The 21,607-nt window shown below is 38.5% G+C and overlaps 1 protein-coding gene across 2 annotated transcripts in view; it reads left to right on the top strand.

Annotated features, from left to right (window-relative positions):
* LOC124158549 overlaps positions 1–21,607 on the top strand; it is a 577,153-nt gene that overhangs the window by 483,962 nt on the left and 71,584 nt on the right. For both annotated transcript variants that reach the window (XM_046533700.1, XM_046533699.1), the window contains exon 2: positions 18,945–20,346. In XM_046533700.1, coding sequence (XP_046389656.1) covers positions 18,945–20,346 — 1,402 coding nt within the window. The remainder of the gene's footprint in view (positions 1–18,944; positions 20,347–21,607) is intronic.

Below are 21,607 nucleotides of genomic sequence, written 5' to 3'. Positions count from 1 at the left end.
CATTGGCAGTTCATCTAAGTTCATCCGAACAAGTTAGTCGGTGGTATTTTTCATCAAACAAAGCAAAATTCCGCAGAATTAAAGATCGGATTTGATGGAGCTATGAATACGTCATTCAACCCTCGGTGTTATTTATTTGTGAATGCCGGTCCGTGGTATGCATTCTATTCTATCTTTACATCATCTATATATGTCGATTAAAAATCGATTACTCGACAAATCGATATTGACTGACATATTTATTTGTATCACTACATTTGTCCTCCTCAGCGTTATCAACATAATTCAAAATATACATCAGCATATTTTGCCCTAATAATTTATATAGTGAATGCATACTTACATAATGTTTTCGTAGAAAAATGAGATGACCAATTGCTCGTTGCTGTTACTTTCGGAGCGTTGCGTTTTCCATGGAGGTAGTGAGTCCCCTTAAGCAGAGGAAGTGGGGAAATTCCGTTATATTACTATTTCCCTCCGCCACTTTCCCTTTAAATCCACCATCTTGCTCCCTTTCTCTCTCTCTCATTCCGAACCGTATCTCCGCCCCACGTATTCCTTATCTCGGCCGTTCTCTCCCACGCCCCACATCTAATCAGCCCAGCCAGTGACGTGGGCGCTATTCTAAGATGGCGGGGAAGGAGAGAAGTTCAGAAAAAAAAGATATCCCTCCTCGATTACCCTTCATGTCCTTCCAAAACCTAGAGGGTGGCTTGACTTTCCGCCATTCAGTCATTAACACGTCCCTTTGACGTTAGCAATGCTAATTGCTTGTCCTCCGCTTCGGTAAACTTCGTTCTCCCCCCCCCCCCACTCCTCCGCGCGGTTGGGGCTCAATCATTCGTACGCCTACTGTAGAATTCGATGGCGGCCAAGCGAAGGTCTCTACGGTGCGAATCAGTCTTAAAATTTGAGTCCCAATCATCATGGAGTGCTACATAAAGGTTGGAAAATGAGTTTGTTGATATCTTCTAAATTTTTCGAGCTCTGTAGTGCGTCTAATTCGTCGATACATAAATAGATCAGATCTTTCAAAGTCCACACATCTTTTATTTCACTATTAACTATTTCTACTTCGTTTTTCCTCAGATAATGGCACGTGAGTGTTAAGCATGATCTAAGTTAGCCAAATTCAAAATTGTCAACTGTTTAAAATATTGATAAATGAAATTGAAAAACTTAGTGTATGTCCACAGTATTTATTATCGTACGACGCGTTTCAGCGAATCACGTTCACCTTCATCAGGTACTAATGCAGGTTTTAGTCAAGAAACTGAAACTTCTTGACTGAAACCTGCATTTGTACCTGATGATGGCGAAGGTGACTCGCTGAAACGCGTCGGACGATAATAAATATTGTGGGCATACAAAATTTTTTTCAATTTCATTTATCATTGCATTCCACAAAATCACGCCGAACACCATTGAATACATCTATTTAAAATATTACTTATTATTTCCCTTAATAACACTTTAGAAGTAAATACCTTGATTACGATAGTTGGGTAAAAAAGTAATTCAAAGTTAGTCAAATTAAGGGTTTTGTAGAATTTATATAGCTTTAATGTATTTACTTAACTGTGAGTCAGTAAGTTTGTTGAGAAATTTTCTCGATTCTCACGACATTATTTTGACCACTAATTATTATGTATAATATTATTTTCTATATTATTATAATTTCTATATTTTCTTTTTAAAATCCGCTTTTTGTCTTAGATTCTTTTAGTAAGGCTAAAATATCCATTATAGAGATTTAGTTAAAGATTAAATCATTAATATTGAATTCAAAAAATACTGTACAAAGCGCACGTAAGAGTGATTACAGAAATGAATGAACACCTTTCGATACTACTTCAGTGTTACTGGGATATTACTGCTCCAATTAAAATTCAATTAGTTTCATTTGTTAAAAAAAATAGGTGATGCGGTGATATCGCAGTGATCAGCTGGAATAAGAGCTAATTTAAAATGCGTTCAATTACTCCCCCAAAGTCTATGTTACTTAACTTTGCTGAGTGATACTGAAGTACTCAATTCTAATTCTATTAATTTTAAAGTATTATTTCTTAAAATTTCTTTGGAAGTATTATTAAAAATACCATTTTCTGGCACAAGGCACATTACCCATGCCTTTCTAAATAATTAAGTTTACTTTTTTGATCAATCGGGGCATTGAAAGTATTCATTTTAAGAAGTATGCCAGACGGGCCCCCTAGTTAAGATATGGTTCTGCTTATACTGGTATATTGACTCCTGTGAATGCAGTCATATGTATCGATACATTCGGAATATGCGTATCGAATATACCGGTAGATCGATATACCGGGAAATCCTCCCCTCTCCGCGCTATTTCTTTCAGCTAATAGGATCTCGCTTTTTACCTTCCACTGAAGATTTTCCTCCATTTTCTTTAAATCCGTTAGTAATCCTCCGCTATCCGCCCTTAATCTCTCAATTATTCCTCTAATCCTTTTGATTATGCTTTGCTCTTCCTCTCACCTTTTTTGAAATCTACCCACGTTACGGTCTTCAGCCTATTCATAACGATTTGCGATATGTATCGACATAAAAGTAATTGAAGTACAGCTGAACCATTTTTTAATATGGAGAAGCATCGATACAGCTTAGTTGTATCGGTCCTTCATCACTTTAATGAATGCTATTTTTTGGCACAATTAATCGATATAATTCTTTTGATCTAAATATTTCCATTCTATTCCTATTACATTTGCTAGTTTTTGTAATGAAATTTTCTAAATGACCCTCAAATCTAGTAAACCCTTGAAAATAGAAAAAAATGTCGAAAAAGCATTGAAAATTATACGAATCGGTCGTAAAATATAACAATATTGTCATATTCTCCATAGTATGGATTATTGATGTTTTCGTTGAAAGAAGTTCTTTGCTGCAGCCATATATGTTTGAATGCAAAATTTATGAAGGGAAAAACAACAAAATTGTATTGCACAGATTAATTGCTTAGGAAATGCATTTCAATGGCTGCTGTAAATTCGATCAATTATTTCGCACTCTAGTAATATTAATCCACATCATCTGTAGCACGGCCGATCCTTACTTTTTCTCTCGCCTCTATTCCTTCATTTGTTTCGAGTGCCCTACCATCCATCCGTCCCGTCAACTAATTAAGCCTCTCACACCCACGCTTACTCATTGAGCCACCTGGACGCGAGAATGACCTTTGACACCTCGCCAAGTATATCCTCTCACAAGAGCAATCCCGCGCATTCACTACGTGCTTTTATATTTTTATTCGCCCTCTCCCATCCTGGTTGATGAAAACCATGGTATTTAAAAAAAATAAATTACCTTGTTTTTTTAATTTCAATAGGGTTTTTATATATTTTTAATAACTCCTTCGACCAGATGTGTTTATGAAAAAGATATCGTATCATTCTATACACATTCATGATGGTAACTTGCACTTCTGTCATGATCGTCGTCTATTTTATGACAATATAGCATTGATTTCAGTGTAGGCAACTCAAATAAATGTAACCTATTTCCAATAATTTAATTGTTTTTTTCCTGAGACTGCTAGCAAACCGGTTCCGTCATAGTTGATTTACACACCAAGAGAATATCTAGAATATTATATGTATTGTTTGATTGAGAATAAATTGACCATAAAAACTAAATCCCGACAGCCCTGATTTGATAAAATCTATTCTGACTCCTTAGAAACCGACTCACACCACCTTTTACCGCCGATCCGATCGACGCCCTCGACGGTTTTAAACTCAGGCGCGAAGATTCTTTGCTCTCTTAAGATATTGGGCGTATAAATTGTGTCTATTCATATCTAGGAATATTATTTACTGTAGGTTCAAGGTCGAAAATATTCAATTACTCTTAATATTTAGTGAACGTAGCTTCTTCCACGGTAGGGAAAGTTCCGTTTGTTGACTAATTTTAAGTTAATTTTGAACTTTTCCATGTTGGAAATTGTATAAATCTTATTCATTTTCCACGCGGCATAATAGGGTTTAGTTGTCCTCGACCGCTTTCTAGGTTATAAAATAAAAAATTAGTTTGCTATTATCTTTTTTTAATGGAGATGACTCTCTGAAACCGATCGAGGACAAATAAGCCACGTTGTGTCTTAAGTTGAAATGCATTTTATTCTAAGCTCCTTTCATCTTGCTTATGATGCTCTTGATGAATTCAATAGTGTGACGCGAAACATGATGGAACAACTTCTTTATAGTGCAGAAAGGAAAGGCAATAGTAGGTTCAAAAATTATTTATTTATGCGACTGGTTTCGCTACAAGGTGTCATCTTCAATGCATGATTGCACTATAGCTTATAAAGCGCTAATTCAGAATCATTTGGATACGACAAGAAAGTGATGAAAGAAGGAGTGAAATGAAAGAGGTGGGAATTGGCTTTATGAAAAGGATGAAGAGAGTCAGTAGGGAGGCAGTTTTGAAACTGAGGCCCTTATTTGGAGAAGAGGAGGAGGTAGTTGCGATAAAGCATTGACTTTTTAGCCCCTGCTTGGACCCCACTCAGCCAGAAGAGCGCTTCCTATAATTGAAGAGGACAGAAAATGTCATATCGAAAGGGCGAAATCTCCTTGAGTTAAAGTCAAAAAGAACGTTTGTATAAACCTCGCGAATTGTTTAGAGACTTTTAAGATTTGTATGACTTACAACATGAGGAATATGCTCTGTTAAATCTGAGTGCTACTCTTCCACGTCCAATGTGTCGTTTTCCATTCAGAATGCTCCCTTGTTTTCCATTAAGCGGGGAAATCTGCCAAGTATGCCTAGCTCAATGTGACCCGGGATAAGCTTTTAAAATTCGTGATTTTTCTCAAATACTATGCATGTCAGGATGAAATACAATTTAAAAACGAATACTAGAGGGTTTTTGGACAAGAGTATGGAGGTGAATGGAGAAGTTAGGGTGTACGGAAAGGAAAAGGTAGGAGGAAGTGATAGATGTGGTGATAGAGAGGAAACTTTTAAAAGGAGAGGATGGATGCAACGAGTACTAAGCGGGGAGGGGATACCGAAAATACCGTTTTATACGGGAGAATGATTAGCAATCGGGGAAGGGGGAAAAGATATTCGGGTGTATAGTTACAATTAACATGAGGAGGCCTTATTCATAAATTAAGAGAGAAGTACAATTTTTGTTGGGGAGTAGGCCAGTGTGATTTGCAAAAAAATGTTCTATTCAAACCTACCTTCATTTGTGGAAAATCTTGAACTTAAATTAAATCGACTCTTATAATAGAAAAATATTCCTCATTGGAGGAAAAAATAATGAATTGTTTAGTATTCATCAATATTAATTTAATTGAATTATTCAGATATTTCCCCCTCGAACTCCACATTTTGCCTTTTTTGTTTGATTAATCTGAATTGAAGGGAATTCAGAGCCGTGGGGAGGTCTACCCACTCAGCAAAATATTGTCATTTCCCTCGAAGCCAGCATATATTGTATGTGATGAAAATCTTTATTAGTGACTTAAATTAGCTCAGGAGATTGGTTTTTTTAGTATCGTGAAATTTGATTCGGTAATCGAGGTGCATAATATTAGCGCTCAGTTTTCAATTGCATTTGACACAATGAAGTTTTGCAATTTTTTTATCATTAATTATTTCGAAAATGGGAATTATGTTGCTTACAGCTGAAAATGAATGAGCAGGATGAGGTAAATTCCATTAACGAATGCCACTGCAGAATAAAAGAGTTATCAAGTGTGAATTTATTTCAATTTCATGAAGAGTTGAGCTCGGCGATGGCGGCTGGGAAATTATTTTAGAGGAATGAAGCGAATAAAATTTTACATGTAATATAATAATATGATTACATTAATAATGAACTTCGAGTACCGATTTGTGCTATGCTTGCTGCGAAATATAGTACTTTTAACTTACTCAAATATTACTGGTATGAAAATACAAGCATTTTCTGCATTCAACTAAATCAGTAAGGCTGAATTGAATGCAATAACTTTCTTATGCTGGGTTTTGCAAAATCGGTGGAAAAATAACACTGCCTTCTTAAGATATAAATAATGGTTCTAGCAATTAGTAAAAAATATATTTATATCTGTAGTTTCATTATAAGCTATTATATTATTCAAATACAGTACATTTGATGCATCTTCAATAAATAACGCTGTGCTGAATGTCATTGAGTGCAAGCTGAGTCTTAAATACACTTGTATTTGGTGACTATTATTTTATCGTTCAGTTATTTTGCCTTCATTTGCAAATAAATTTTCAAACTGGAGCGTCTTACTTCTAAGCTTGAATGGGCTTTTTGTATAAGGATATGTCATTTGAGTGCACAACGTGTATAAGTTTAAGCCCTCTCTGGCATTTATCTAATTGGTTATTTTTTTCCTGGCCCATCAAAGCAAGTCTACTTTTAATTAATTGGATCGATAATCTTGAAGATCCCTTCGCTAAAATTACCAATTTAAAGTATTCAGCCATTAGACGGTTGAACTAATCAATTTTCTACCTGGAAACGGCATCCTTACCCTTCATATTAGGAGGCTATTTGCCATGCAAATAAGGGAGGAGTGTTGAAAGTGATCCTTTTGGGGCCGTATCAAGTTCTCCGGGATTTATATCTCCATGCCTTCGTCAGCTTTTATAAAGTCAACATTTACATGAGATATTTGTATTTCATTTCTTGCTCTCCTGAGTAGGCGCTGTCAACGTAGCTCACGGGCTAATTCGAAATTATGCTCGTAACAGTTTTACTTCTACAGGAAACAAGGTTTTAGGATAATTAGGAGGAAAAGTTAACGTTTTTAAATAGTTTAGTTATTGTATTTTTAACTGAAATACTTTTTAACTTTTAACAGTTACTTTAGGATTATTTTTTTATTATTTCATTTAATCCGCATTAATCGAAATGTAAGTTTTCTTAATTTAATAAAATAAAAAATCAAATTCAATTCACATTACTATTTTAACTTTGATTGCGCTGTGGTTAGAAAAAATGTGCCATTAATAATGTTATTGTTATTTTTGTGCCCGTGGTTACACGTGCTATGCCTACACAAATATCCTATCTAATTATTGATGTATTTCAGTCCTCCATTCTTTCCATTCCATTTTCTTTACTTTCCTGTTATTCTTCCTCTCATTGCTCCTCCTGACCCACCTAGATTACTCATACCTTGGTCTCCTCGGCATTCTTTTCGTTACATTTTTTCCTCCCTTATGCTATTTATTAAACGGAATGAATTTTCTGGAACTGGAGAATTTTTCCACAAATAGTTAGTTATCTTCTTTTTTTATGGAAAATTATCCGTCAGTTAAACTAATACGTTAAACGTCCACAGTTCGAAGCCTGAAAATACTCTATACTTCATTATGCTTTTCACGCAGTTTATGTCTCCTTAACGTGACCAACCCGTCGCATTTTCCTTTTGCGCATGCTAAGTCACAGTTTCTTCCCTTATCTTCTCGTATTCTTCTGTTGGTCGATTTTCACCCTATCCGTCTTCCTGATTTTCTGCATTTTCCCTCAAAGTATACATCTAAAAAAAACCTCTGTTTGTTTCTGGACACTTCTCGTTCGACCCGTGCTTCTGATACTTCTGAGTTCTATCGCTCGCGCGAAGTTTTCTTTCTATGCCGTCTAGCCTCCACGTTATTTTTAGATTGAAAAAAAGCGGTCTTGCGGCCATGAATTTGTCTTGCATTTCTTGTTCTCCTGAGTAAACGTTGTCAACGTAGCTCACGGGTTGAGTCGAAATTATCCTCGCAGCAGTTTTACTACTACAGAAAACGAGAGTTTAAAATACCTTGAAAGAAAACCTCACTTTGTTTGATTGTTTAGTTCTTTCAGTTTTGATTAAATAACTTTTTATCATGTCATTCATTTTTATCAGTTTTTTAAGACTATCATTCCTTTGCTGGACCATCGTATTTTTTAAAAACTAACGACTAAGACTAGCATTTCTTTGATGGACCATCGTTTTTTTCAGAAATTGTCAAATTGTACTGCTACAAAGGTAGACTTTAAAACTGGAAGCCCCTCCATTGATTATATTTGTTGAAATGAGGGGCTAAAAGCGCGCAAACCCACCAATATCTTTCCAATTGCCCCTTTATCAGCGTTTTTGATTAACTTGACGCCCGTTTCCTCAAATTCGATTGAAGTGGGTGGCATCCTTATGACAAATAACGCGCAAGCCCTTGGATTAAAAGCGGGGAACGACCATCAACTCAAGTCAGTTCAGTCATTTTTTTCACGGTGGCGTCACGTTCCAGCCATCTGAAATAAAATAAAACGATGCCGCGGGGCGTCGTAAATTCAGGAGAGGATGACGTGATGCGCGCCTCGACTTAATGATTTCCGAAAGGGGAAAATTGGACCCTTTTTGTTTTTGACTTTAGAAGGGGGAAGGGACCCTTTAATTTACCCTCGCCTCGAAAAGGTCTTTGATCGCTTTCTGAAAGTCCTGCGATAGGTCGTTAATAATCTTCACGCAGCCAATCCCGCATTTATCTCCTTGTGGGACCATTCAATCTCAATGCCGCAAGGATACATTTACTCATCTTACTCATACAAGGATACATGTACTCATTTTGTCGAGGTAAATAAATAGCTGCGGTATCTTTACCTCGTGAAGCCTCATATGGACTTCTCTGCCAATCGCTGGGTTCATTTTGAGAGTTTTGGATATTGTAAAGTTTGAGGGAGGGACGAAATAATTCGGTCATATTTTAATAAGAGATTAGGTGTATGTGGGGAACAGGATTCGAAATTTGAAGGGGCGGGAACGAGGGGAGACTAAGGAAAGGATGAAGGGACTGTGTAGATAATGATTTGAGGGAGAATGATTAGAAGGGTTTGACTGAAAGGGATATTCTGTATTGAGCGACTTGGAGGTGGCTAGTGAGCTGCGATCAAAACAAAAGGAAAAGTTACGGATGCAGTGTTGGGTTCAAATTTGAGTGAAGCGTTTGAACACTTACAATCAAAATATCGTCGCAATTCGTGGTGGCAGAGGGAAAGAAGCTCTATTATATGCAACGGTGTATAAATTTCATCGCATGAGAGATGATAAATTTTATTTTGTTATCGACTTATATTTGTAATAGTTTTGCATAACGGTCTCAAAAATAAATGAATGTGAAGCTTGTTTGGCATATATTCTGAAGCTCTGCTAATTTATACCACATATAAATCTTTTTTGCAATAAAATAGACACTGGTGGTGAAAAAATTTCGTGAAGTCTTACAAAAATAACGTTGTGAAAAATCTGAATTTATTCATTGAAATACTGGTTTTTAAGCCTCAAATCCATGCCAGAAACTTAGATTTTGTATATTAGATATCTTCCATACTCTATCCAAGATCCAAAGGATCCCTAATTTCATGGCATTTGTCTCTGAAGCATCGCAGCTAAACAGTTATACCACTGTCCCGTGGTAGCTTTCATAAAACGAGATCTGATTGAACAGTATTGAATATTAAGAGTTATAATTTCCCAACATGCTGGATAGGACATAATTCTGGGTGTGATTTAAATTTAATAATGTATTCTTTTGTTGAATATTGTCTGGATGGAACATTAATTCAACGATAAAAAACCATGATATAACAATAATATATACTTATCACGCCTTATAGTTCTTGCGAGCTTACGTATGGAGATATAGGGATGCTGATATACAGGTATTTTAGCGATGGGACAGCTTTATTTTAAACATTTAAACGATTTATGTTTGATGTGGCCTAATTTTTAATTGTTTATAAACTCCATTACCTTTTTTTAGCTTAAGTAGGTACTACTCTGTTTATTGTGAGACACCACCCCCTGGAGGCATTTTGTCTAGCAAGATCGGCTTTCCCGTCCATCGTGACTCGCTGCTGTCGACCAGGGATCGTGCTTCGCTTCTCCAAGGCCCTTCCTATCTCTCCTTGCGGAATCCGCTAAGCCTCTCCCGGCATCTTCTCCTCTGCCGCGCCATTAACAACGGAGCCTTCTCCAGTCTCTACCTTCCCCGAAACGTTCTCCACGGAGCAGGAATTTCGCCCAAATGAATCTCTCTTCTTTTTTTTGTACATATATATATATATATATATATATATATGTGTGTGTATACGTACGGGGTCCCGATCTCTATACTTTTGGCCGATGAGAAAAAGTACGTGGGCGCAATATGAATGCGGCGAGGCAAGTTGGGATGCTTTTTAGGCAGGAGGGAGGGAGGGAGATAGAGAAAAAAGTGGGAGCACGGTGGGATTTTGGGAGTCATGATTTAGCGCCGCGCAACGCGGGTCTTGCGGCAGAGTTACGCGGGCCCAAGGTGGTTCGTGCTCCGGGCAAAGAGAGGAAGCATTCACCGTGCACTACACGTGCATGAGTCTCTCTCTCTCTCTCTCTCTCTCTCTCTCTTTCTCTCTCTCTCCGGGGAAGGGTCTTCCGTGGGCCACTCCCCCCTCGATTGGAAATAATGCCGCGGGAGATTTTTTTTCTATTCTCCGCAGAAATCTCGGCCTGCCTTTTTTTGCGATGCCTTTGCAGAGTTAGCCCGAGATTTACGGAGGTAAAATTTTGGGCGTCTCATTTTGCTCCTTTTCCCAGCGACTTTGCGATCGCATCGATTGGTTTCGACAGAAAAAAAAGGTTAAAAATGCAATTGATTTTGGCCAGGTGATTGAAATTGGTAGTTTATTTGCCGTGACAAAATTTTTCCTTGGCGGTCACTAGTATTAATGCTCTTATTTTGCAAGAAGTAAAATCCTCAATCTCAAAAGCATTGTATTTTGTTGTTGTTCTTTCTATCTCTGTGCTTGTGCTGTAACGGGAAGACAAATTATACTTTTTTGCCACAATGGAGAGATTGAAAAAGCTAACTCTGATACTCTGATATCATTCGTATCAGTTAATATTGTCTTATGAATATTCTTTAAACTGTTCCCATTACAGTTTTCATATTAAGTAATATCGTAAAAATTCAATTCTAATGTGCAATATTGCAACCTTCTGGAAAATTGTCCGAGTTTTCTGGAAAAGTCCGTGATGCCAATCTGATATTTCAGTTACCTCCGTGCAAGAGAAAACGGTTTGAAATAAAAAAAGCATTTTATTTGCGCTTGGTGAAATTACCGTGCACTTTGGTTGCTAATGAGGGTGAAATTGGAGTAATTTCAAGTTTTGTACTCGCGGTTTTCCCCGTACTCTGCCTACAGCGGTATAAGGAAGTTATTTGGAAATTACTAAAGTTCGCCGAAGAATGGTATCTCTTTATTGCCTGTTCCTTTACCACTCCGACCATTCATTGCCTTGATTGTGATGATTTTCTTGCTCTTATCGCGAGATAATTTTGGTAAGAATTTTGTACCCTCATCACTTAGTGGATCTAATGTTTTGTTCATCTTGGTCGAGATGTGTTTCTCGCGCTAAATTGCTATTGGTTTTTAAATCTCTCGTTCATACGTCCCAAATTCATTGCCATGAAAATTATCAGCTGAAAATTAATAACTACATCATCAATGAATCACTTTTGGAATTAAAAAATTGTTACCGCGAAAATATTGCTTTAAAAACTATGATTAAGTAGTCGTTTCGTTATTATAATTATCGTTACGAAACTTATCTGCGTTGCGTGATAATAATATATACTTAAGGTTAACCTCTCTTATATTTTTCAGAAATTTCTTATCATTTAGGCCATTTCCTCAGCAATCTTGAAATCGTATATACACCTTGAATATAAAAAATAATTATATTCAGTAAGGTATTCCATGTTTGTTAAGGTCTCTGAGCATAGTTCTACGAATTATATGCAACATTGCTTGCAACGTTTCGATATATTTTTTTAATATCTTATTCAGGGCTATGAATGAGTATGAATACATTATATTGATACGTGAAGACATAAAATATTATTGCAATGTTTTTTACAGTAATAATATTAAAAAATAAAATAAATAAACGTATTCCCTAATTGCCTCTAATACTTGAACACCCATTTCCATCAGGCATTCTCTGATCCTAGATAATAAAATGTGTCTCTTTGTATGTGAGACCTTCTGGGGAAGACATTATAATGGATTCGATAATATGATAAACGCTGACTTAGAAAGAGTATAATTGTTCATTTGAGAACTCTTAAGTAATGAGCTATTTTAAAATTTCAGCTGCATTGAAAGAGATTGTTATAATGAAGGGTCACATATTAGAGCACCTTATCTAATTAATTTATTTTAGCAACATACTGAGGAATATTTCAAAGCACAATGTTGCAGAATATGGCTTTTGGCAAGGGATCATTGTTGATTTCGGTAACCTTATCGAGGAGAGTTAAGTCAGGCTAAAATATTTTTGTATTTTAGTTTGCTCATTTGATCATTCTTGTACCGTGTAGGTAGAAAAATTAAAACAGAGTCAAGGAATGTTAAAAATCTGGAATGAATGGATACGATGTTGGATGAAGATGAAAGCGTAGAAGTTTCTTCACTCATAAAGAAATAACGGAAGTATAAATGTTGTGTACTGCTCCGTAGAAAGTACACCAGCAATAGCATTCCTAAGTTTAAGATAGAGGGAAAAAGATTAAGTAAGAGGGATCCAGGGACAAAAACATTTGCTTTTATGGGTGGAATGGTTGAGATAGGCCATTTACGCATTGTAATCATGGGCTTAATTTGGTTGGAATTTCAAGCTCTTTTAACCTTGTCACGAGGTAGATGTTTGTAGACAGATATTTAAGGATTCTCATCAAAAGATCATGTTCAGATAAATATTCATAGAATATTTTGTCTTTGCATTATCCCCAAAAGATGAGAAACCGTTGAGATTTTATGGTAACTTCAGCTTTTGAGAAATCAGTGCCATGTTCTACCGCGAAAATGTTTCGACAGGGTCTTGTTAAATTCATTAAAGAAATAAATTTGGAGAATTTTTGGGCTTTGTTGAGACTGCGTATCTGACTTCAGAGCTCCATACGCTTAAAAGGTATATAGGCAATATAACTTTCACGGCAGTAGTACCAAAGAAATTCACGAAACAGAATTCTTTAACTGTCAGCCTGAATAGAGTAATCAATCATCGTTCGTTACGCCATCTCTGTAAGCTGAAGGTAGGAATCGATTTATAGATTTTGGGTAATATTCTTTGAAACCGCGTACCGGATTGCAAACTAACCTACCCAAAGGATGGCAATTCAACTTTAATGACGATAATAATTATTTCAAGTACCTACGAAGCAGGAGAAACCATCTGCCATCCTGAATAGAAAAATCGAGTCATCGTTAAATCTACTTGCGCCACTCGCTTCTTGCTCGCAGGTCCGCGATGCAATTGAGGTCCACCTTGCGTATCGTCCCTTGAGAATACTTACTCTCAATCGATTGGGGCAATCATCACTTACATTTGTATTCCTCGAATGTCTCGTCGCAAAGACCGCGACGAGAGTAGCGCCGAAAAAAATTAGCCCGAGTGCGGACTCTCGAAGAACTAGCTGCTTTGGGGAACTGTTGAGGAAAATTCCGTCTTCGGGTTAAGAATTTATGCGACGACCGTTTTGATATACGAGTGGTCACGTAGCAGAAGCCATTATCTCGATGACACGTTAATTCGATCGAACGTTTTCCGCCACGTACCAAAGTTATCGTGTTTGCTTGTCCGTTGACGGCAGTGGGTGGCGTTTCGCGGCGAAAGGCATTGAATTGTAAGGAAATAATAAGTACACGGGCGACTGTTTAATGATATCTGTGAAATCTGCGTCATTTATCGCGAAAATATATTCTCTGAATTGCTTGACGAGGCTGAACCGTGGAAACGTTGTTCAAAATAAATAACTTCATCGACCTCATCGTCAATAATTTTTTAAACACACTGACTTCATGAGATTTTCTTCAATTTTAAAAAGCATGATAACAGTGAAATAATAATTGTACAGTTTTTAGTTCTTTCATCCAATCATCCTTCACATCTGCTTCAAAATCTCTGCCGGCACCAGTTGATAAAGTTAATGCAAATTTCAAGCCGTTGAGCAAAAAAAGGATATATCTATTCAATGCGTTGCCTAATAAAGCTATTACCATCATACCGGGTGATAACTAAGTAATTTGTTGCTTTAAATAGGTGAGTGTTTTTCACATGGTGAAAGCTGTTGAAATGCGCATGCTATCAAAATGACCTGCATATTCTATAGCTATGTGAAAAAATATCACAAATGTGGGATAATATCATATTTCGATGCTCAAACATATCGCTCAATTGTAGAACCATGTGTGTTTATAGAATCCCAATGTTCAAATGGTTTTTGTTAACTTTTGAGAATAATAAGGCATCGTTCCAAAGCACTAATTTAAAAACTTGAGAGTCAAAAACTGTTAAACCCCTTTTTGCCGTCTCTTATTTCTTCACTATTCTTACATGGCGGGCTGCGTGACCGGTTTTTAGAAACACTAATATAATATGACCGCTGAACGCAAAATTTTATGTTTCAATTGTTAGCATAGGATCAAATGTATTTTCTTTCCTTAATGACCGTTCCTGAATGTTGTTTGCCCAGCAATACGTTAAATTTACATTGAACCGTGGCTTGAATTTGCCCCATAAACATTCTTAAATCGCATGATCATTCAGAGAACTCGAAAGCGTTTAGAAAACTGTTCATATAACCGAGTGCTCCTTTTTAAATTAGCCTCTGGTAGTGGCCATAAGTATTCTTTTTTCTACCTTTTATTCTACCATAATATTCTTTTTTATTTTCATTCTATTTCACTTCCCTATGGCTTGCAAGTGAAATTTTAAAAAATGCAGTGAATTGTGAATATTTATATTATCCTGCTTTGAAAGATTCACTTGATCATTTTTGGCATATTTTTGTGGTGGCACGAGGGTACGAAAAACGCAATTTTGGCCAAAAATGACATCAGGTTTGGCTTCGATATCGTTTTCTCGGGTTATATAGTTTCGTTGATGGTGCAAGACAAAGTTTTTGAGAATCTTGGGCTTCTGCAATCTGACAAATTTCAGGAATGAAGAAGCTAATTTGACAAATCTGTCCTATGTGCATCTACCTCCCCAGGAATCCCGTATTATTGCGAATGAAATACATACATCTTCAAAAAATCGTCTTCAAGACTTTCCATTAGCTCAAAATACTGGAGTAATGCGCAGGGCAGGCAGATCTCTTGATTTTAAGAGCAGCCATGTAACTCCTAAAAATGGTGTACTCAGAGTCTTCTCATGATCAAAGAGACTATTCTCAAATATGTATACGGTAAAATTTATTGAAGAAAAAGGATGTGAGGATGACTCAAATTTTTGAAACATTAGAGTAATTTAAGATAGTTAACTAATAGTCCAATAGTCAAAGGATAAACTATCATTAGGGATTGCATACGTCGTGTCAGTTTCATTAACGAAGTAATGTGGTAGAACCAATATTATGGATGATATGATAAATATCTATTCGTAGGACTGCACTTATAAGTTCATAGTCCGAGATAATACTGAACATATTCTTTATCCCAGCACTCTAAGTCGCCTATTCGTTCGCGACCGAGAGTAAAAATGATTTTTCGATATTTATTGGCATTTTTACTCGACCTCGAGAAAGCAAGAAATTCTATTGCAATACGAAAATTCCATTTCTCATCGCTCTATTGCTTGATAATATCTCATCTTATACTGAAAATCGTTCCATCCCTTCTAGGCTTTAGGTTTTCATCTGCCGTTAATGTATGCATACAGCTATATTTTCCACTCAGTCGTAAAGTATTCGCAGGTCGTAAAGTTCTAGGGTCACAAAAACATTGACTCTAGGTGACGAGACGTGTAATCAAATAAGGCTCTCTTGGGATGTCAACGGCAGCTCTCTCAGCTAGGATTTAAATTGCAGCAACCGTCTTTTCTTCTCTTCAAATTCAAACGAAAGCCTTGGATCTGTTTTTTTTTCAAATTAAAAATAAAAGTAGGGGAAGAGTATTTCGCTTGTTTTAATAAGAACACAGAGAGGAGACCGAAATCTCCGTCATTTATCGCAAAAATACGTTCTCGGAGTTTCTTAACGAGGCTGCACCTAGGAAACGTCATTCAAAAGATAGAACTTGTGGAAACTAATCGTAAATATTGCTTCAAATACACTGACTTCATGAGATATTCTTCAATTATAATAAGAATGATAGCGAAATTACATGTCAATTTAGGTAAATCGATGAATTCTTATCAACTTTTTTTCTTGCTGTTCTCGTTTACCGTTGCATCATTTTCAATCAATCAGTTTATTGTGACTCAGTTAGAGCCATGATTTTCTAACAACTCTGCCAGTAGTGTGCTTATATGCTGGCGTTTTATATTTTCACAGCTTTTTTAAATGATGATTTCCATATTATTTTTCGCCAATTTGGTTCATAATTTAGTTTGCTCTATACTTTTAATAAAGAACATCGGCCAAAGAGCCTTCCTAGTACACAGACATTCTTATTTTTAAATTTTATTTTCAAGACAATATTTCATCTAACTAAGATTCTACATTCAATAACGTACGTACAAAATATGAAGATCAGTGTACACGGGATCGAGCAGTTGATAATATTATCACTCCTTGCAGTGCAAGAACTTAAGTTCATAATAAGAAAAAGTGAGCAAATAAATATATGACTGCACGAAAATTGAATTGAATTTAAAAGGGGTATTTTACGCGGAATCGCTCATGCGATTATGTAACCGGATATGTAATTTCTTGTCTTACACGTCACATTTCTAATATGCAGCTTTTCCAGGTTTACGGTTACGGCTTACGCAATCACCTGCCTTGTTTCCGTATGGCATTTTGAGTTTTAGGTATATTTTGAAATTTTCATGAAATGGCAATAACTTCGTTTCACAATGGAAACTTTTTGAATTGCAGCAATCACCTTTTCACCCCTTTTAGTCCTCACCCCTTTTAAAATCTCCTCATTTTGTGTCAAATGAAATGCACAGGAGCGCAGGGGGCGGTTCACTTGTTTCAATGAACACAACAGAAGAAGAGGGGGTGGAGGAATTTCGCCCGCCTCGCGAGAGTGCATTCCCCGAGTCTCTTAATTTCAAATCCCGGCCTCTCGCACTCTCCCGTGCACTTCAACCGGGACACGCCCCGAATAACCTTTTCTTTTCTTTCGCACTTGGTGCCTCTTCGCGAAACTTCTAGGACGCCTCCCCCTTAATTCTATTCCGCCCTTCCACTTCTCCACCGATATTGCATTCTTCGGTCGGACGGGACCTTCACACTCCAGCTGTCTTCTTCTCGTCCCGGCTTCGAGTTGATACGTGAAGCGAGTGGAGTTCTTCTCTCCCTCACTTCACTTTACTTCAATTCTCTCGAGTTTCCATGACTACTAGTTTCCCAATTTTGCGTCCCGCCTAACTTTGATTTAATGGATTGTATAAGGTAGCTTCAGGGGTGGATCCAGGATTTCTTTCTGTGGGGGCACAAGCAAGGCCGGATCCAGGATTTTGTTCTGGGAGGGAAAGGATACCTCGTCATACAAAACGAACGCAATGATAATGGTATTAAAAATCTTGCATATTTTTTAAGGGCCTGGGGGGCACGTGCCCCCGTGCCAACCTCCCCCCCCCCCCCCCCCCAGATCCGCCTATGGGTGGCTTTGTGCATGAAATTTTCATGATAATGCATAATTTGAGACTTTATTAATAGAGAATTTGAGCATTCAGATATAAGCGTCATTACGCATTGAAAGCTGATCCCCGTGCTGTATTTTATTTATAATTTAAAGTACATTTCATCTGTGGAGTAATTAAAACATAATAATGAATGTAATAGTAAAACATTTTTAAAAGCACGCCAGTCGTTTTTAATTTCATTTTGATTTACTTGCCTTAATAATTTTAACTTGATAGCTCAGCTCCCCGTTAAGTTTAAGATATTCTTTCATAATTGTTTAAAAAATACACCTTTTTCTTTTGCACGAGCTTTTCCGGTTTCCTTTCCTTATTTTTGACTCCTTTACTCTCTCTTAGTTGGCGCTGTATTTAGTTTGCGTTTTTTGGCTTAGCGAAAGAATTTCCTTCTTTCAATAATCTGCTTTGCGCTGTAAATTCTCTGAATGGCCCGTCCAACTAATTTACTTTGGTAAAACGTTCCAAGCCATATATTAATTGAAGCAAGAGCTTGTTTTCCGGTGCTAGCTATGCATGATTATCCCATCGTGGCAGCTGAGTGACTCTTTTTAATTCACAAACTGTAATTAAAATTGTCGTTAAGCATACCGTGCAACTAATTGACTTCCGCTTCCAACCGATAGCATTAAATTTACTTGTATATACATTTCACTCTATTACCGGAAATACACTTCACTACAGGAATCATTGAGAGAGATCCTCGGTGAAAGTTCATTCAGGTTCCATATTATTGTTAGGAGATTACTTCGGCTATTTATGGGAGCTATTTACCTTTTTTCATGTTGATTTGTCGCATAATTTATGTTATTCCACAAATATTCATGCGTGGTGACTTATTTTTATTATTACACATTCGGCGACTGTCATTAATTACAATTTCCCCATATTTTCGTTACTATCGCATCGGTTGCTGTGCGACTAGCAGTTTTGCTGGCACTACTCCCAGTGTTAAAATGTTTTACTATAACATTCATTATCATGTTTTAATTACTCCACAGATGAAATGTACTTTAAATTATAAATAAAATACAGCACAGGGATCAGTCTCTTCGACAATCTCGAGAAATTGTTATCGTCACATAGCAGCCGATGCGTTCATAACTGCAAGCTGGAGAAATTGGAATCTCAACACGGCGGAGACCTTCGTAGTCACGTCATAGATTACATATTACGTATTTGAGAATTTTATTTTCTCTGAGAAATTACTAGCTGTGTGCTCAAGTTTTTTATTGACTATTATTTGTTGATCGTGAATCGGTATTAATGTTTCTTCGTCTCTCCTCTTCCTTTTTGTAGGAGTCGCTGGCTCCTTGGAGGTCCACTTCGAGAACAAAGATGGCGGCTTCTTCCTCAAGCACGACCGCTCCGACCCCGGGGATCGCTCCAGGGCCCTCCACCACCTATTCTCGTCGCCCATGCACGGTGGGGGCCAGAGGCGGAAGGACTCCGATGGGGGCCTCGATGACCCCTCCAGAGGCACTCAGGATGGCCTCCTATCCGAAGAGGACGACGACGACGAAGGAGACGACGGGGCCCCGAAGGGCCCTGACGACGAGGAGGGCGGTGAGGCGGCCATCTTGAGCGTGGACCGCTTCGCCGTGTTCCAGACCTCGAGGCCCATCTCGGTCAGGGCCACGTATGGGCCCTTCTCTACCAAGCAGACAGTGCCGGCCCGCTATATAGTTCCAGATCCTATCGACGCACCCCTACCTCCTATAAATCCGGCGATCGCAGTACCGGTACCCGGGTTCCCAAACGCCACCTCCCTGGTTGCGACCGCTCCGGCCCAGCCGCACCACCCTAACCTTCAGCTATTCTTAGGGCAACAGCCCCAGACGGGCCCGACTTCGCCCCTCGACCTTGACCCATCCTCGCACAACCTTGACATCAGCGCCCACCTAGTCACTCCAGAAGTTCCCAGGGACGCTCCGGTATTGAGGGTGCTATTCCATACGGGACAACAGGCGGCTTCGTCCTCGGCCTCCTCGGGACCGGGACTGTCCCCGCCACCGTCCCTCCTCCCTCAAGGGGACAAGCCCACAAGGAGAGGGGGCCGTAGGCAGTATCAACAGCACGCCGCAGCGGCCGGGGGGTCCAGGGTACCCCCGTCAGCGCCCCACGCACCCACGACCAAGCAACCCAGGGTTTGCATAGTGCTGTACGCCTCGCTGGAAGAGGGCAGGGGCAATGCTGAGAGGCCCCCAACTCCTGGTCCGCTGTCGGCGGCCTGCAGCCCTGATGCCGAAGAAGCCGACGGGGCATGCGTGGCCCAGGTTACCATACCCGCTTCGTGGTGGCCACCATTGCCACCTCCGCTGCCTCCAGTACCCCAGGAAGCCCATGTAGACGGGGACGACATCCTACCGGAAGGTCCCAACTCGCACCAGAGGCAATCTATGCCGCAGAACCCTCCAAAGATGCCCAGGGTCAAAGTTCACGCGGCGTTCTCGGTTTTCGAGCCCAGGGGAGGTGAGGGGTGCGTCCCTACGCCTGGGTCAAGGGTCCAGATCCAGCCGGTGACCCCTATAGGGCCCTCGGCGACCTTGGTGGCGGCAAGAGCCCCTTACAGGGAGCTGAGGGCGGACGACAGGCTGTCCATGCTCCTACCTCACGCACCACTCTACCCCCTGTCCAGGGTACACGTGCCTGTCTTCATAACGGCGCGACCAGGGGAGAAAGTCTCGGCTTTCGTCTTGAGGTAAGTGTTGCTCTTGAGCCCAGAAGCATTGTTTTTAGGTAATATTGATTCTTAATGCCGTCAGCCATTCTTAAAATTTCAATTTTTTTCCTATAAATATTTGTTATGGATACGGGCTCTTGTTTTACGGTCAGGACAAGAAAAAAACATTTTTTTTCAAAATCTCATATAGGATATCGAATGTCCTATTAGTGTTTAGGTCCAAATATAATGAAACAGCCGCTGTGAAGTTATCCGATAGAGCGCAATCCAATCATATTTTATAGTTAATTTTTATCTCTGGAGGTTAGTCAATGCTCCATGTGAATGGGATCAGATTACCTTTCAACTCCATATCGAATAAATTTGTCTTTTGTTATGGAATCTTAATTAAAATAGCTATTAAGTAGTACCATTAAAATGGATTAATAATTGACCGTCGTGGTCAGTGAGAACCCAGTTTGTAAAAATAATATAATTATGAAAATGAGAAATTCCGCGAAGTAATTACAGCTAATTCTGAGAATAATATCTCCCAAATATATGTTTCAAAAGGAAATTGAGTAGGTATATGTATTATTTATTTTTTGCATATGATCCAACAACTACGACGGGTTTCTGTTGTTCGCGCCATCAAATTCTGGCCAGGAATCAAATCCAAAAGACACTCGAGGTATTTGTCAGTGGGAATAAAAATACATGTATAGTATGTAATATGAGCTATATTTTTCTTGGCAACGTTGACTAATGATTTTGGATTATAAGTCAGTTTTTCGCTATTCCTCAATGCGTTTATGGATTCGTCCTTGAAAAGTAGGACAAACGTTAGTAATAACCATTTAACTTTTTAATTCTGCATAAATATCTTAAAATATTGCTTTCAATCTATTGTTTATGCAATTTTAGCATATTTATGCAGCTAATCAGGAATTAAAGTTACATAGTTCACCGGTGAGAAAGTTATAGACGGGAGGACTACGTTTATGATTTTAAATTAAAAATGAATCACTTCTTTCTCATGAGTCGCTGATCGTGAAAGAGCGGCTGGTGGCCTACGGGGCACAGTGGAGTAGACATGCCCCTAGCCTGCCTCCCCCACACGTGTGCGAAAAAAGGCGTCTCTCCCACAAAGTCGACTTCGGCAAGAATGCAAGGATCGCTCCAAGATCTCATCTCGCAGAGGCAAGAGTCAGGGGGAAAAATAAAAAGAAGTGGATCGAGGAGAAAGAAGAAAAAGGAAGCGCCTATAGGTCCCGCACTGCGTCTACGCCATGAATGGTAT

Source organism: Ischnura elegans, chromosome 5, assembly GCF_921293095.1.
Source record: "Ischnura elegans chromosome 5, ioIscEleg1.1, whole genome shotgun sequence".
Classification (NCBI taxonomy): Eukaryota; Metazoa; Arthropoda; class Insecta; order Odonata; family Coenagrionidae; genus Ischnura; species Ischnura elegans.
Note: the sequence above shows the minus strand (reverse complement) of the source record. Positions and strands in the feature narration are given on the sequence as shown.